The sequence below is a fragment of the Urocitellus parryii genome, chromosome 4, assembly GCF_045843805.1.
Source record: "Urocitellus parryii isolate mUroPar1 chromosome 4, mUroPar1.hap1, whole genome shotgun sequence".
Classification (NCBI taxonomy): Eukaryota; Metazoa; Chordata; class Mammalia; order Rodentia; family Sciuridae; genus Urocitellus; species Urocitellus parryii.
Window position 1 is genome coordinate 168136065 of NC_135534.1, and position 17075 is coordinate 168153139.

A 17075-nucleotide genomic window follows, 5' to 3' on the forward strand; every position below is an offset into this window, starting at 1 on the left:
TAAGGGAGGAAACCTACTCTTGTTACTTAACAAAAAAAACAGGGATTGGTTGGAAAGACAGCAAAGACTCTGAGAGAATTGATGAAAAACACCAACAAGCAAGTTCCAGGAAAGATGGAAAGCTCAGCGGTGGGGGAATGGGGAGTGCTTTCTCTCTAGGATGCTGCCATTACTGTACCTTAGCTCCCACAATGTACTTTCCTTTCAGATCTTGAATTCCCAGGAGAAAAGATGGGATCATCCTAACATATATCTGATTTCTATCAGCCTAGATTAAGGGGTTATGGGCAAGAGAGGAGCCACATGCTATAGACACCAGGGGCTCACACTTGAATAGCAGAATCATTCCTATTAAAAGGGGATTGCAGTGAGCAGGATAATCTCCCTGAAAAGTGTCTGCTATGGGGTGGGGTGAACTAGGTTAACCTCTAGTTAAACATTGTTTTCTAAAAAATCCCACATTTTTCAGGTCATTTAACTCTCAAATATCTTTTCTTTCCTTCTCTCTTTCTTTCTTTCTTTCCTTCCTTCCTTCTTTCCTTCCTTCCTTCGATTGAAGCAGGGATGCTTTACCATTGAGCTATATTCTCAGTTATTTATATTTTTTATTTTAAGACAGGGTCTCAGTAGCCAAGGCTGGTCTTGAATCTGAGATCCTTCTGCCTTAGCCTTTCAATTAACCGGAATTTCAGGAGTGTATACCAACACACTCAGCTAGGGAAAACATTTTTTACCTGTTATAACTATTGAAGTGGGACTTTCCATTAGCAATTTTTACATGAAATTAATCTACAGAAAGCAAAAGATTTGTCCTGGATTTTTTTCCTGGCTCTTAGGAAAAAATTAGGTTAGTTGTGATATTAAATATTCAGGTCTTCAGGTCTAAGTGCATGAGCTGCTGTCATTCTTCCGAATACTATCTATGATTCATGAAGATAACACAAGTTAATAAATAAGTTAATTCATTTAGTAAATTGATTCATTCAGTACAATGTATCGATTATAACTCTAGACCAAGCATTGTATTAGTGTTGAGAAGAGTATAACAATATAAATCCCTGTCCCTTGGGTAATTACCAGTCAGAATTACATATAGAATTAGATAAACAAATGTGAATGGCAAGGAAATGATTTTCTTCACTACATTTAGATAGTTTCTAGTCTGATTCACTACCATGTTCCCAAGGAACTTAGAGTCTGGGGTAAATGGGGAACCTTGTCTAGGAACATCAGAAACTTCAGATTTGATACATGGTTGTTTGACAGTGGAAACAATGGAATGGTTTTCCTATTCTCTGTTCTCACTAAACCTGTATGCCAAGCAATTCTCCAGTGAACATCAGCTGGGAATCGTACAATTTAACTCAGTTCTGACTCTGTCTACGTGGAGGTGGCCTCAGATCCCACCTGCTAAGGGCTGAGTTCCATGAGACTGCTCTCACCTGAAATGCCAATTGCCAGCCGCAGGTTATGGCTTGTGCTTCTGACTGGCTGGCTGTAAATCAAAGTTTCTCAAGATTCTTTTCTCGTGTTTGATTAATTTGCTAGGACAGCTCAGAGAAATGTTCACATTTACCAGTTTATTATTGAGAATATTACAAAGGAAACAAATGAGCAACTGCGAGGAAGAGATGCATAGGGCACAGATACCCTCTAGGAACCTTTCAATGTGAAGCTCTCTGAACCCTGTCTTTTTGGATCTCATAGAGGCTCCCTTAGGCAGGTGTGATTATTTGAATCACTGGCCATTGGTGCCTTTGTGCCTGAATGTTGATCTCACACTGATGAACTTGGACTTGTGCCTACAGCCCTTACCCCCTTTCTGAAGATTGCGGGGGGGTGGGGTGGTACTGAGTGTCCCAACTCTCACATCATGCTTTGGTCTTTCTGGTGGTCAGCTCCTGATCTGAAGCTGTTTAGGGCTTCCTGGATACCAGTCACCTCATTAGCATACACAGGGAAGTCATCACTTTGGAGATTCCAAGGATTTTAGGAACTGTGTGCTGGGAACCAGGGGCAGAGACCAGTTAAGTATTTTTTAGTATATCACAACATCACAGTGGGATGAGCTTAAGTTGTTGGTTTTTTTTTTAATGTGAGAACAAATAAAATTTAGTGTAGACTAAAACTTGAAACCCACCTGAATTTTCAAGATAAAGCAAAAGACTTAAAATACATTTTTGATGTCCTGATTGCCTGGAGTGTGTGTGTTCTCTCCCCCTTATACTGTCAAGGAATTTTAATGAAACTATTTAAGAAGCACTGCTAATATCTGAAATCAATCTAAGGAAGTTTGAATTGGGCCAAAATCATCCTATTTGAGAATATTTCCCCCGGTATGATTTCTTTGATATTTAGTAAGAAATGAGGGAAGCTAAAGGCTTTTGTTCCCCTCATATAGCTGGAGAGTATCTTTCTGGGATGAATTGTAGACTAGGAGCTTAAAAGATTTTGTATTAAAAATAACATTGGTGGGGCTGGGGTTATGGCTCAGCTGTAGAGCACTCACCTCGCACGTGTAAGGTCCTGGGTTCGATCTTCAGCACTACATATAAATAAATAGTTATTGTGTCCAACTGCAACTACAAAAATAAATATTTTTAAAAAATAACATTGGTTACATTTATTGCATTTCTTTTCAGTATAAATTTTCTCCCTGACAAAAAAAAATTTTCACAGTAGTTTTTTTTTTCTTTGTGCCAGGAATATTGTTATCTTAAAATACAGAATCACAAGGTTTTGAAGAAAATCACAGATGCCTAATTGCATACTTGTTGGTTATCAACAAAGTCCTGACTTCCCCATCCCTAAGAGATCACCCTATTGTCCTCTGAAGCTTTATTTCTTCCTCCTTTCTGGGATCAGCAGTGAGTCTGGGTTAGCTCCGTGGGTAGGCACAGGGCTGGAGGACAGTTCCACGTACACTGTCTGCCATCATTTTAAATAGCCTGTGGTCTGGCTCTTGAGAAACCATTAATTGTGCAGACCCTTCCTCTCTTTATTAAGGAATATAAATATTGGCTTTTCCACAATTTGTGGCTTTATTACATGGAAGGCTGTAAGAAATGGTCTCTGTTGACAGGAGAGAATAATCTCTCCTGATTATTTTAGAATACTGATAGCCAGGCTTTCTTGTGATAAGAGATGGTCAGGTTGCATCCGCTATAGGCACAGGTCCAAGCTCACCTCTGTGAGATTAACATTCAGGGACAAAGACTAATTCCTTCTAAATGAGAAATGAAACCAAATTCCTGACCGCAAAGCATCATCCCAGACCTGTTGGGTGTTCCTTATATAAGAAGGTCACCTCAGACCTCATGAACAACTTAAAATAGCCAAGTGTTGGAGGGAAGTTACCAGGAAAGATGATTCTTGAATTCCCCATCCTTGTGCGATTGGCTTGTGTCTCTTGTTTCACTTGTTTGCTGTGAGGTGGATGTCCTAGGCTGCTTCTTCCTTTTTAGCCTTATCCCTCCTTCATGTACTCAAGACCAGTGGTTCTCAAACTCTTGCATACGAGAGGAACACTGCGAAGGCTTGTTCGGCATAGACTACTAGGCTGACATCAGAGTTTCTCATTTAACAGGTTGTGGGTAGAGGATCTGTCTGAAGTTTGCATTTCTATGAGATTCCCTGGTGATGGAGATGCTGCCTATCAGGGACCACACTTTAAAAATTAAGGCTACAGTCTCTAATGGCACCTGCAGCTCCCTGAACATGCCAGACTCTTTCCCCATGCCTTGCCTTTGCCTGTCACACGTTTTCCAACCTTGTGTTTTTTGCTGCTAAGGTGGGCCTACAAATTCCACTCCTATCCCATGTCCTCTGGGAAGCTTTCATTTGTGCCCTCTTGTACCTGCAAGATAAGATTTAGTGTTTCTTGTCTTTGTTTCTATCATTAGTTACTGTTTAGATATATCTCCTATGTTAGACTATTAGGGTGAGGAGCAGAGGCTATTTTATCTTCATTTACCCATGTCCACTAAAATGATTGACACATAATGGGTGCTCAGTAAATGTTTGTTGAGTGATTGTACTTTGCTCACCACTACCTTGTTTCTCATAAAAAAGGATGCAAAGCTCAGAAGTGGGGACCTGAATGTCAGCGTGTCTGTACTGCTTGTATGAACAATGGTGTCTGCCATGAAGATACTGGGGAATGCATTTGCCCTCCTGGATTTATGGGAAGGACATGTGAGAAGGGTAAGTAGAGCGTCCTTGGTGAGTAAGCTGTGGATTTAAAAAGCAATCACTAATTGGATCTAGAATTCTAAATCTGGGCATCAAGAATGGAAGCTAAATGGCTTCTATTAGTCTATATTCTGCCTTTGCAAGAATTAAAAAATGATACCCTTTCCAAAAGATGCTTTATTACCAGCCACTCTAAAGCTATAAAGAATACACAAGTCCATGATGCCTATAATGTGAATGTTATCACCTTGGTTTGTGCAGTGTATAACTTGTGAAACCTAGTGGCAGCCTTGATATCCTGTCTGTGAGGCAGTATGACTGTGTGTAAAATGGGCCATAAATGTGTGCTCATCCTGCCCAAGCCTAGTAGTCTGAGATCAGACTACCATTTCTGTTCACCTGTCTGAGGGATTCCTTTTTTAAAAAAATCCTCCATTTCAAGTAGTTGTAATTGGACTCTCAATCAGCTTTTTTTTTTTTGGTTCCCCCAAAGCTTGTGAACTACACACATTCGGCAGAACTTGTCAAGAAAGGTGTAGTGGACCAGAGGGATGCAAGTCCTATGTGTTCTGTCTCCCAGACCCTTATGGCTGTTCCTGTGCCACAGGCTGGAAGGGTCTGCAGTGCAATGAAGGTATGCACCGGTCACTCCCTTGATGGTAAAACATTCTAGCTGGTGTACAAAGGAGATGCAGTTTGCTGGGAATCAAAGTAGGACCCACCTGGACAGCACAGTCAACCATCTGTTGCTGGGATACAGGGGTTTAAATCACAGATGCTTTCATTCAAGAGAAATTATGCTTTCATAACGAGAGACTGTGCATGTCATAAGTGCATCTCAGACACATCACCTGGGGATTGTATTAAAACACAGGTTGTGATTTGGTAGGTTTGGAATGGGGCCTGAGGTTCTGCATTTCTAACAAGCTTCCAGATGCTTCTATTTCTGTTGAATTTTAGATCAGTCTTTGAATAAGAAGATCTTGGAAGATGTGTGTGTGTGTTTGTTGTATTTCAGTGAACCACAAAAATCAATTTTGGGGTCATATCCAAACCAAGGTTCAAAAATGAAAATGTTATGATCTTATCATCTATGGACCTTATTCAAGCATTTGGTGATTACAGTCATCAAGTTAACTAACATCTCTGTTCCCTCACATAATTATCTTTTTGTGTCTGTGATGACAATATTTAAGACCTATTCTTTTAGAAAATCTCAAATGCACAATATAGTGTTTATTAACTGCAGCTACTATGCTCTACATCTCCAGAACTATTCATCCTGCAAAACAAACTTTGCACCATTTGACCAACATCCTGCCCTCTCCCACCCCCAGTTGATGATATCCACTATTGGACTTTGCTTCTATGAGTTTGACTTTTTTAGATTCCACTTATGAGAGATCATGTAGTCTCTGCCCTGCTGTGCCTGGCTTATTTCATTTACATCATATCTTCCAGATTTAACCATGTTTTCAAAAATAACAGGATCTCCTATCATTTTTAGGGATGAATATTACTCCTGTGTGTGTGTGTGTGTGTGTGTGTGTGTGTGTGTGTGTGTGTAAGGAATACGGGAGAGCACATACCTTTTTGAGATATCAATTTCATTTCCAGAAAGTAAGATTAGTGGATCATATGTGTTATGGTTTTGATATGAAGTGTTCTTCAAACGCTCATGTGTGAGACAGTGCAAGAAAGTTTAGAGGTGAAATGGTAGGGTGATGAGAATTTTAACCTAATTAGTGTGTTAATCCACTGATAGGGATTAACTGAGTGGTAACTATAGGCAGATAGGGTGTGACTGGAGGATTTAGGTCACTGGGGATGTGCCTTTGGGGTTTATATTTTGTCCCTGGTGAGCAAGAGCTGTCTCTCTGCTTTCTGATTGTCCTGCCTTAAGCTCTTGAGCTATTTTCCTTCATTGTGTCCTTCTGCCCTGATGTTGTGCCTCATCTTGGGCCCAGAACAATGGAGCCAGCCATGTATGGACAGAAATCTCCAAAACCGTGAGCTCCAAAATAAACATTCTTCCTCTAAAATTCTTCTTGCCAAGTGTTTTCATCACAGCAGTGAAAAGGTTGACTAAAACAATATGAGAGTTCTATTTTTTATATTTTAAAGGAATTTCCACATTGTTATTCATATTTACTTTCCAATCAACAATGTACAAGGATTTCCTTTTCTCTATATCTTCACCAACACTTACCTCTTGTCTTATTGATAATAGTTATTCTAACAGGTTGCAAGGTGATAGCTCATTGTTGAAATGTGCTTCCCTGACAATCAAGGATATCAAACAGTTTTTCATATACATGTTGGCCATTTGTATGTTATCTTTAGAGAAATGTCTATTCAGATTCTTTGCCCATTTGGGGGGCATTTTTAAAGTTTGTTCTAATTAGTTATACATGTCAGCAGAATGCATTTCAATCATTATACACAAATGGAGCACAACTATTCATTTCTCTGGTTGTACACGATGTAGAGTTGTATCATAAGAGCAATCATACATGTACCTAGGTAATGATGTCCTTTTCATTCCACCATCTTTCCTGCTCCCCTGCCTCCTCTCCTCCTCTCCCCTTCCCTCCCCTTCCCTCCCCTCCCCTCTATCCCCTTTGCCCAATCAAAGTTCCTCCATTCTCCCTATGCGCCCCCTCTCCCAATTATGGGTCAGCATCCACTTATCAGAGAGAACATTCGGCCTTTGGGTTTTGGGGATTGGCTTACTTTGCTTAGGATGATGTTCTCCAACTCCATTCATTAACCTTGCTTTGCCCATTTTTAATCAGATTAATTTCGTGCTTTTGAGTTGGGTTCTTTATGTATTGGGGATATTAACCCCTTATCAGATGTATAGTTTGGAAATACATTCTACTATTCTATTCATTGCTTCTTAACTCTGTTGTTTCCTTTGCTGTGTCAAAGATTTTTAATTTGATGCAATCCTATTTGTCTATTTTTTGCATTTGTTTTCTGTATTTTTAGGATCATGTCAAAATAAAACAAAACAAAATTGCCCAGACTGGTGTCAAAAGATTTTCAGAATGTTTTCTTCTAGTAGTTTTATAATTTCAGGTCTTACGTTTTAGTCTTTAATTTACCTTGAGTTGATTTTTGTATATGGGGAGAGATGGAGATCTAATTTTTTTTCTTGTGGTTATCTAGTTTCCCAGCATCTTTTGTTAAAGAGATTATCCTTTCCCCATTTTGTGTTCTTGGTACCTGTGTAGAATCATTAGACAGTAAATACGTGGATTTATTTATGGGCTCTCTGATCCACTGACCTACATGTTTATAGTACTAAGTACTGTAAACAGTGCTTCACCACTAAGCTACACTTTTGCCCCTTTTATTTTTAATTTTGAGACATGGTCTCTCTAAGTTGCCCTGGTTGGACTTGACCTTGCTATCCTCCTGCGTCAGCCTCCGGAGTTGCTTTGATTCCTTTGAGGAATGTTGATTTTGTTTTACTTTCATAAGCAATTAACTAAGAAGAACTTGAGCTGCAAACTTTGACTCTTAGTCGTCAGGTCAAACTCAGGTCAGGTCTTTAATCTTGAGCTGGGCTACTTTGAATCGGTCCTGAATATGTGTGGTTCAAGGGTCAGCCAAAGATTTGAGTCTTCTCTCTGATTCTCCCTTTCTGAGATTTTCCTTCTTACACTCCTGTGGCTACAGTTGTCCCAGCTCTGTCCTCTGATTTGTCAGGCCAGTAAGACTACAGGTTTTCTTTGGAGTTTTAATCACCCTGTGTGGTGTCAGTTGTACCCAAGAATTAAGCAAAAAGCTGAAAAATGAGAAACACACCATTATGACTTTCAAATTTCATTTTCTCTGTTTTTTCTTCTTTTTTTCTGTGTTTCAGTGCTTTCAATTATTTTTTTTTTTTTCTGGTAGGAACTTATTCAACTCTTTGGAAGCAGAACTCTCCAACCTTTTAAGTTCCTGGTAATTCACATCAATCACTTACTACCTTATATGAATCAGCACAGTTGATAGCTGGGAGGGAAAACTAGAACCAGTTACTCTCAGCCTCCGTTTCCTCCTTTCCCTGTGTTAACAGTGGTTGTGATGTCTTTGTTTACAGCATGCCTCCCTGGTTATTACGGGCCAGATTGTAAGCTGAGGTGCAGCTGCACTAATGGGGAGACGTGCGACCGGTTCCAAGGGTGTCTCTGCTCTCCAGGATGGCAAGGGCTCCAGTGTGAGAGAGAAGGTAAAGCAAGGTAACACTGTAGACAGGGGCATGCTCACTGCGTCTCCACAGAGCTGTCCTGGTGGGGCTCTTGCTCCAGGATCCTCCCACTACTTCCATTTCCCTCCAGAAGTTAAGAAGAATTTATTGTAAAACTTAAAAACTAGCATTCAAATTCTCTTCTTTGGTCCTTATTCCTCTTCCCACCAGGAGGAAACCCTGTTCTCTTAGTTGCACAGCAAGTGAGGACGGGCCCTAGAGAGCTCGGTGGTCTCTTTTCCCTTCCCTAGAACCAGGCATTCCCTTGAACTACATAACAGGGAAAGAGTTATTTGGAGGGATTTGGACAAAGCATACTTTCAAAAAGAGAAAAAAATAAAACATTTAATAAAGATTAGACTCAAGATGAGATTTTAAATAATCCTAGTTCAGAAATTACCCTAGAGTAGAAGTCAGCATATTCAGACTCACAGATCAAATTCAACCCACTGTTTTTAACAGATTTCTTGAGATATAATTGTTATTCCATAATGCTCACTTTTTAAAATTAATTTATTTATATTTGACAGCAGAATGCATTACAATTCTTATTACACATATAGAGCACAATTTTTCATATCTCTGGTTGTATACAAAGTATATTCACACCAATTTGTGTCTTCATACATGTACTTTGGATAATAATGTCTATTACAATTATAATCTACAGTTCAATGTTTTTAAAGTATATTTAGAATTGTGCAATTATAACCATAATCTAATTTTAGGACATTTTCAACATGCAAAACCCAAACCTCTTGTATCGATTAGCAATAAATTTTATTATCCCCTCCCAGTATCTGACAATCATTAATTTACTTTGTCTGTAAAGATTTTATGCCAATAAAAAAAGAATCATATGATCTTTTGTAGCTAGCTTCTTTCATTTCCATTACCTTATTTTTTAAGTTTGTGTTATAGAATGTATCAGTATCTAATTCTTTTTCATTTTCTACTGTTATTGTAAATAAAAATTATATTGGAACACAGCTACACCTGTTAATTTACCATATACAGACACTGGCTGCTGTTATGCTACCAGGGCAGACTGTACAGTTACTACGGAGAATGTGGCTTGTAGAGCTAAAAATACTTGCTTTCCTTACAGAAAGTTTGCTAATCAATACCCACAAAATATGCTTTTTTTTTAAAAAAAATGAGAGGCATACCTTTTATATATTTTCAAATTTTAAAAATATAAAAAATGTTACTTCTTCAATCATACTTTTTAAAAAAGATATACATTCAGTGAAATCTACACTCAGATTAAGACAGTCAGAGTCTTTTCTCTTGTTAGTTTTGAAATCAGAAATATAGGGAGGAGGATACCAAAAATTGGTTTTCCCAAAGGCTTTTAAACTCTTTAGCTTTATACATTTTCTTTTTTCTAAGTCTGGACTTAGCAGCCGGGCAGAGATTAAGTGCTGAGAAGGGAAGGAAATGCCTTAGGTACCAGGGAATTGAATTGAAAACAGGCAATTCATAAGTTAAAGAATTTGGATTTTGTACTTTACTGCTTCCTTTCTGTTCTAAGGTTCATGCTGCAAAATGTATGCTTCTGCTTGGGCGACCCTAACACAGGTTTGCACTCTCCCTAAGTCCCTGCTTTCAAAGAGCAGCTCCCTTCCACTATTCCCCACTCCTCAAGCACATCCCCTTCACCTCTGACAACTTCAAAAAATGCAAGAATAAAGGAATGGAATGCTTTTAAAGTGTCAAAGTACTTTTTAAAAAATTCCTCCTTAAACAGCTACTTAGATTGCAAAATTCTGTAGCTTTTCTAATCATCTCTCCATGTCTATCCATGTCAATTTAAGCCTGAGAAATGAGATATCAGGATGAAATATCAATATTGATGTATTTACCTTGACTTCACCTTTTCCCACCACCAATATGCAGGAGCACATAAATTACTGCTGCTCTTAGGGCACCTCTGTCTCCTGTTATATTTTACTAAGTGTTAGGCAAGTTTTGCTTATAAGCAAAAACAATTAAAATGGTTTCAGCACCATAATGAAAACACAAATAACCAGGATGAGAGCAGACTTCATGGATCAGCAAGGCCTTTTATTCAGCAGTGGAGTAAGGCATCAGAGGGGCTCATTTTCTGGGTAGAAAACAGCCACTGGTTATAAGAGGGGCCTGGGTTTTATAGGTTACACTGAGGTGTGACTTAATTATTGACAGAACATATCAGTTTGGGCCCTTAGGAAATAGGATGTGAGAATTTGAAACTTGTTTTTACTGGGCAGGAATGGAGGGTCTCAGTGCTTATCTTTTTTCCTCCAAGGATTATTGTATAGTAAAGGATCAATGTTTATCCAGGGACTGCCATTTTTAGGATTGATGTGTGCTTCCTTCTCAGGATTGTCTTGTCACTGGGAAAGGATTTATTGGGAAAGGATCAATGTTTTGCCTTCTTCCTCCTTCCCTTCTCCACATTGTGTTGGGGCGATCAGTTCCCATATCCTTTACTGACCTATGCCAATCTGTTTTCTGTGCTATACCAAAATGCCTGAAACTGGGTACTTTATAAAATAGACTTCGTTAACTGAAATTTCAAGATCGGGTGGTCCCATCTGTTTGGGCTCTAGTGAGTTTCATGGCAGATGGCAGGAGTGTATACAGAAGAGATCACATGATATGGCAGGAAGGCAGAGAGATTCCGGGATCAGGCTCACTGTTTTTATATTAACCTACTCTTGAGGGAACTAAACGGGGTCCCAAAAGTACCGCATTAACACCTTCTGAGGATGGCACCCCTAATTTCCTAATTATCTTGTATTAGATCCCAACACTTAAAACCCAACACTAAGGATCAAGTTATCAGCAGAGGAACCTTTGGAGGGCACACTTAAGCCATATCCCATACATACGCACATATCCCATACATACGCACAATGGATCATTTAAATCACAAATGGCAAGTTTCCCTAAGACCCTGAAGTTCAGAATGATATAATTGCATTTCAGCATAATTCATTCTCTACTGTGCAGATATTAGGCAAGGAAGTCTGATCCCTTTACCTTTGTTAATACCAGAGACATTTTTTTCCCTTCATTATTGGCAGCACTAAATTGGAGTTGGCTGCTGACTAGAATTTGATTTTGAGAAGTTACACTTCACATCACTTCTTTGAACTGTTTATTATTTAAATCACATTTTCCTTCTAATTTATGTGTCTTTTAGACTTCCCAATCAGTGACATAGTTTTCATTTACCCCAACTAAGAATAATGCTGTTGATTAGCAACATTGTATGGTCATTTGCTAAGTGGGAGAAACTAGAATTTGCCTTTTGGTTTTGAAATAACACTCTTAATAAGCAAGACAGGGACTGAACTGCACGGTCAGGGGAAGATGTGGCCATGATGATCATTTTAATATTGAGACTCCTTCTCCTAGGTCCACTGAGAGAACGTAGCCCTATGGTGAAGAGTGTAGACGTTAGATTTATAAAGGGCTAGGCTTGATTCTGGCCTCGGAGCCTCTGTCTCCTCATCTATAAAATGGAGACCACAATAGCACCCACCTCACGTGTTTATTATGTAATGATAAAATATTTGTAAATCTCTTGCACTGTGCATGACTTGCTGAACTAGCTATTTTTTTATTATTATTATTATTATTATTATTATTACTGCTGCTGCTGGGTTCAGGATCAGATTTCATGGCTCTCCTTTCTTCATTCAGGCATGCCAAGGATGACGCCAAAGATAGAGGATTTGCCAGATCATATAGAAGTAAACAGTGGTAAATTTAATCCCATTTGCAAAGCCTCTGGCCGGCCACTACCTGCCAATGAAGAAATGACCCTGGTGAAGCCAGATGGGACAGTGCTCCAAGTAAGAGCCACTTTTAATCTGCCTTCCTAATACCATGAGATGGTTTCAGTATGGTAATCACTCTCTCAAGGCTAGATTTTCACTCAGTGTTTACATCCTCCTTGGCCAGCATGCTTTGATAAAATGCCATATTCTGGTGGATGCAGAACAGACTCAGAGCAGCCTCACTAGTTTCTTCTGCATGGCCAGTTCTGCAGTGTGAGGTTGGGAATATGCCACCATTGCGGGGTCAATGGAGCTGAGTATCAAGGATGGAAGGTGTCCTACAGAACTGTCCAACTCTGTGTGGCGAGCTGGATGTACATACCACACTGTGCATACATGCCACACTGCAAGACTCTGCCCTCACCATATCCCCACATCGGTAACTCCTCATATTCAGGAAATGTAAGGAAATGTAAGGTGGCCCGTACATTCATGTACTACTAGGACATGGAGTTTTACTGACTGGTCTACTCCTATCATGCTTTTCAGAGCAGCAATTATGGGAGTATAGAAGAGGAAAGTTCAGCATGATCCATTTGACTCTACTTGGAAAGGTCTTGAATCTCCTTTCCACATCTCCACCTCAGAAACCACGCTCCCCAGAACCCCTTAGATCTGAGTGCCTTTTCTTAGGATTCCCTGTACATCTTCACTTTGCTCTCCTACTTAGGGCTGTGCCACAGCACTTCTATTTTGCTGGATAGGACTGATCTAACTATCCAACATCTTCCTTTCTCTCTCCCAGCCATTCCAAATGTAGCAGAGAAAGGAGCCAGTCTCAATTTTTTCATGTTATAAGCAATCCTTGGAAAGTTAATGGCTTAATTAATTAATAGAAAATTATAGATTTTGAAATAAAGATGACCGAAAAATCAACTTGACTAAAGACAGGTATGAGGGACCTCTTGGGAGCAGGGTATATAAATTTCTCCGTTACCATTGTCCACACATCAATTGTTCCTAATCCCAAACAATGAATGCATTAGGTAGAAGAAACTAATGGACAGTTCCCAAAAATCTTGGTGGCTTTACCATGAGCTAGTAGAAGTAATGCCCACCTTCCAGTAATAGTGAACCATACTATTCTAACTTATTTTTTTAATCCTTTATTTTTATTTAAAAAAATTTAACTAATACATAAAATTGTACATGTACATAGGTCACTGTATGATACTTTGATACATGTATACATTGTATAATGTTCAAATGAAGGTAAGTACATCCATATTCTTATCAAACACTACCCAGTCAGCTTACTGGATAATAGAACCACAAATCTTTTTTTCTATCTAATCATAGAATTGTGTGTGCATTCTTTCTTTCTTATTTATTTACTTACTTATTTTTTGTGGTACTGGAATTGAACATAGAGCCTTGTTCATGCTAGGCAAGGGCTCTTTAGTACCTCTTTTTTTTTTTTCTTTTCTCTATTTCCTTCCCTTCCCTTCTCTTTATTTTTGTCATTGGAGATTGAACCCAGGGGCACTTGATTACTGAACTATATCCACAGCCCTTTTTATTTTATTTTGGAACAGGTTCTCACTAAGTGGCTGAGACTGACCTCTTACTTGTGTTGCTCTTGCATCAGCTTTCAGGATAGCTGAGATTACAGCCCTCTCCACCAGTCCCAGCTAATGTAGTACCTGTTAATCAACATCTTCACATCCTTCCTCCCCTCTACTCCTTCCAGCCTCTGGTAAACATTCTACTCTCAACTTCTGTGAAATGAACTTTTTTTAGACTTCCCATAGAAGTTAGATCATGTAGTTCTTGCCTTTTTCGTGCATGAATTATTTCACTTAATATAATGACCTCCAGTTCCGTCCAGGTTATCAAGAACGACAGGATTTCAACCATTTTATGGCTGAATAGTATTCCATTGTGTCTACTGCCATATTTTCTTCATTCATCCGTTGTTGGAGACAGGTTGTTTCCATTTATTGGCTATTGTAAATAGTACTGCAATAAACATGGGTGTGCAGATGTCTCTTTAGCATAATGAGTTCATTTCCTTTGGATATGTACCCAATAGTGGAATTTATGGTATTTTTATTTTTAATTTTTTTTGAGAAACCTCTATACTGTTGTCTACAATGGCTGTATTGATTTTCATTCCCACCAAAAGTGTTCAAGCCTTTCCTTTTCTCCACATCCTTGCCAACACTTGGCAAGGTTATGCTTTTTTTTTTTTTTTTTAACAGACATTCTAACGGGAATGAGGTTTTGAGACCTCGGTGGTGAGTATAAGCTAGAAGAACAAAATGAAAAGTATAGGGAGATTCAGAGCACATCTCTAATGACCACTGAAGTTCAGTATTATTTCATGTACCTGTTGGCCATTTGTATGTTTTCCTTTGAGAAATGTCTACTTGAGTGTATCATCCACTAATAATCTCTTGTCAGATATATAGTTTACAAATGTTCCCTCTCATACATAGCTTGTCTTTTCACTTCAATGACTTTTGACCTCTGTTGAGGTCAAAAGCTATCTACTAGATGTAATTGCCTATGTCCAGTTTTGCTTCTGTCTCCTGGGCTTTGGATCTTCTCAAACCCTGCCCAGGCCTATGTCCTCAAGAACTTCCTTTGTGTAGTCTTCTAGTAGTTTCATAGATTTAATTATTACTTCATTTATTAATTCATTTATTAATTATTATTCCATTTTAATTTGAGTTTTCTATATTTTTGTATATGATGAGAGAGAGAGAGTAGTTTTGTTCTTCTGCATTTGGATATCCAATTTCCTCCTTACTGAAAAGACTGTCTTTTTTTCCAGTGCAAATTCTCAGCAATTAAGTCAAGACCAGTTGGCTGCCGATGTGTGGGCTTACTTCTAGGCTCTCTATATGGTTCCATTGGTCTATGTGTCTAATTTTGTGCCAAGACTAATGCTGTTTTAAAATCTGTAACTTTGTAGTCTAGTTTGAAGTCAAGTAATGTAAATCCTCCTACTATATTCTTTTTGCTCAGTATTTCTTTGGCCATCTGCAGTGTGTGTGTGTATGGTTTCTTAAAATTTTAGGATTTTTAAAAAAATTCTTTTAAGTTATACATGTCAGTAGAGTATATTTTGATATATTTTTACAAACAGCACATCTTATTCTAATTAGGATCACAGTCTTGTGGTTGTACATAATGTGGAGATTCATTGTGGTGTATTTATGTGTGTACTTAGGAACTTTAAGTCAGATTCATTTCATTGTCTTTCCTATGGAATAACATTGGTCATGTAATCATATATGCACATAGGAAAGTAATGTCTGATTCATTCTACTGTCTTTCCTATTCCCATTTCCCCTTCCTTCTCTTCATTCCCCTTTATATAATCCAAAGTACTTCTATTCTTCTCTACCACCAACCCTGCCCGCTTATTGTGAGTTAGCATCTACATATTAGGGAGAACATTCATCCTCTGTTTTTTTGGGATTGGCTTATTTTACTTAGCATGATAGTCTCCAGTTCCGTGAATTTACTGGCAAGTGCCATAATTTCATTTCTCTTTATGGCTGAGTAGCATTCCCTTGTGTACATATACCACATTTTCTTGATCCATTCATCTATTGAAAGGTACCTAGGATGATTCATTGTTTAGCTCTTGTGAATTGACCTGCTGTAAACATTGATGTGGCTGTGTCACTGTAGTATACTGATTTTAAGTCCTTTGGATCTATGCCAAGGAGTGGGATAACTGGGTCAAATGGTGGTTCCTTTTCAAATTATCTGAGGAATCTCCATACTCCTTTCCAGATTGGTTGTACCAATTTCCAGTCTCACTAGCAATGTATGAGAGTCCCTTTTCCCCCACATCCTCACCAACATTTATTATTACTTGTATTCCTGATTGTTGCCATTCTGACTGTAGTGAGATGATATTGCAGTGTAGTTTTAATTTTCATTTCTCTAATTGCCAGAGATGTTGAACATTTTTTCATATATTTGTTGACTCCTCATATTTCTTCTTCTGTGAAATGTCTATTTAGTTCCTTTGCAAATTTATTAATTGGATTATTTTTATGTGTGTGTTAATTTTTTTTTAGTTATTTATATATACTGGATATTAATTCTCTATTTGAGGTGCAAGTAGCAAAGATTTTTTTTTTTTTGCACTTTAGGAGTCTTATTGAGGAAGTTCCTAAGTCAACATGATTCAGTGTTGGGCCTATACTTTGTTCTAGTACCTGTAGGGTCTCTGGTCTAATGCCTAGGTCTTTGATCCATTTTGAGTCGAGTTTTGTGCAGAGTGAGAGAAGGGTTAAATTTTATTTTTGCTACATATGGATTTTCAGATTCCCCACACCATTTGTTGAAGAGGCTATGTTTTCTCCAATGTATATTTACGGTGCCTATTGTCTAGTATGAGATAACTGTATTAATATGGGTTTGTCTCTATGTCTTTTTTTCTGTGCCATTGGTCTTCATGTCTGTTTTGGTACTAATACCATGCTGTTTTTGTTGTTATAGCTCTGTAGTATAGTTTAAGGTCTGGTGTTGTGATGCCTCCTGCTTCACTTTTCTCTCTAAGGACTGCTTTTTCTATTTTGGGTTTCTTATTTTTTCCAAATGAATTTCATGATTGCTTTTTCTATTTCTATGAATAATATTGTTAGTATTTTAATAAGAATTTCATTAAATCTATGTAATGGTTTTGGTAGTATGGCCATTTTGACAATGTTAATTCTGCCTATCCAAGAGCAGGGAGATTTTTCTGTCTTCTAAGGTCTTCTTCAATTTCTTTCTTTAGTGTTCTGTAGTTTTCATTGTAGAGGTCTTTCACTTATTTTGCTAGATTAATTCTCAAGGATTTTTTTTTTTTT

At 38.2% G+C, this 17075-nt stretch overlaps 1 protein-coding gene across 2 annotated transcripts in view; it reads left to right on the forward strand.

The window, feature by feature from the left end:
* Nucleotides 1-17075, forward strand: part of Tek (TEK receptor tyrosine kinase) — a 109709-nt gene that overhangs the window by 50875 nt on the left and 41759 nt on the right. For both annotated transcript variants that reach the window (XM_026387884.2, XM_026387885.2), the window contains exons 5-8: nucleotides 4072-4203; nucleotides 4685-4825; nucleotides 8285-8413; nucleotides 12125-12276. In XM_026387884.2, the coding sequence (XP_026243669.1) occupies nucleotides 4072-4203; nucleotides 4685-4825; nucleotides 8285-8413; nucleotides 12125-12276 (554 nt within the window). The remainder of the gene's footprint in view (nucleotides 1-4071; nucleotides 4204-4684; nucleotides 4826-8284; nucleotides 8414-12124; nucleotides 12277-17075) is intronic.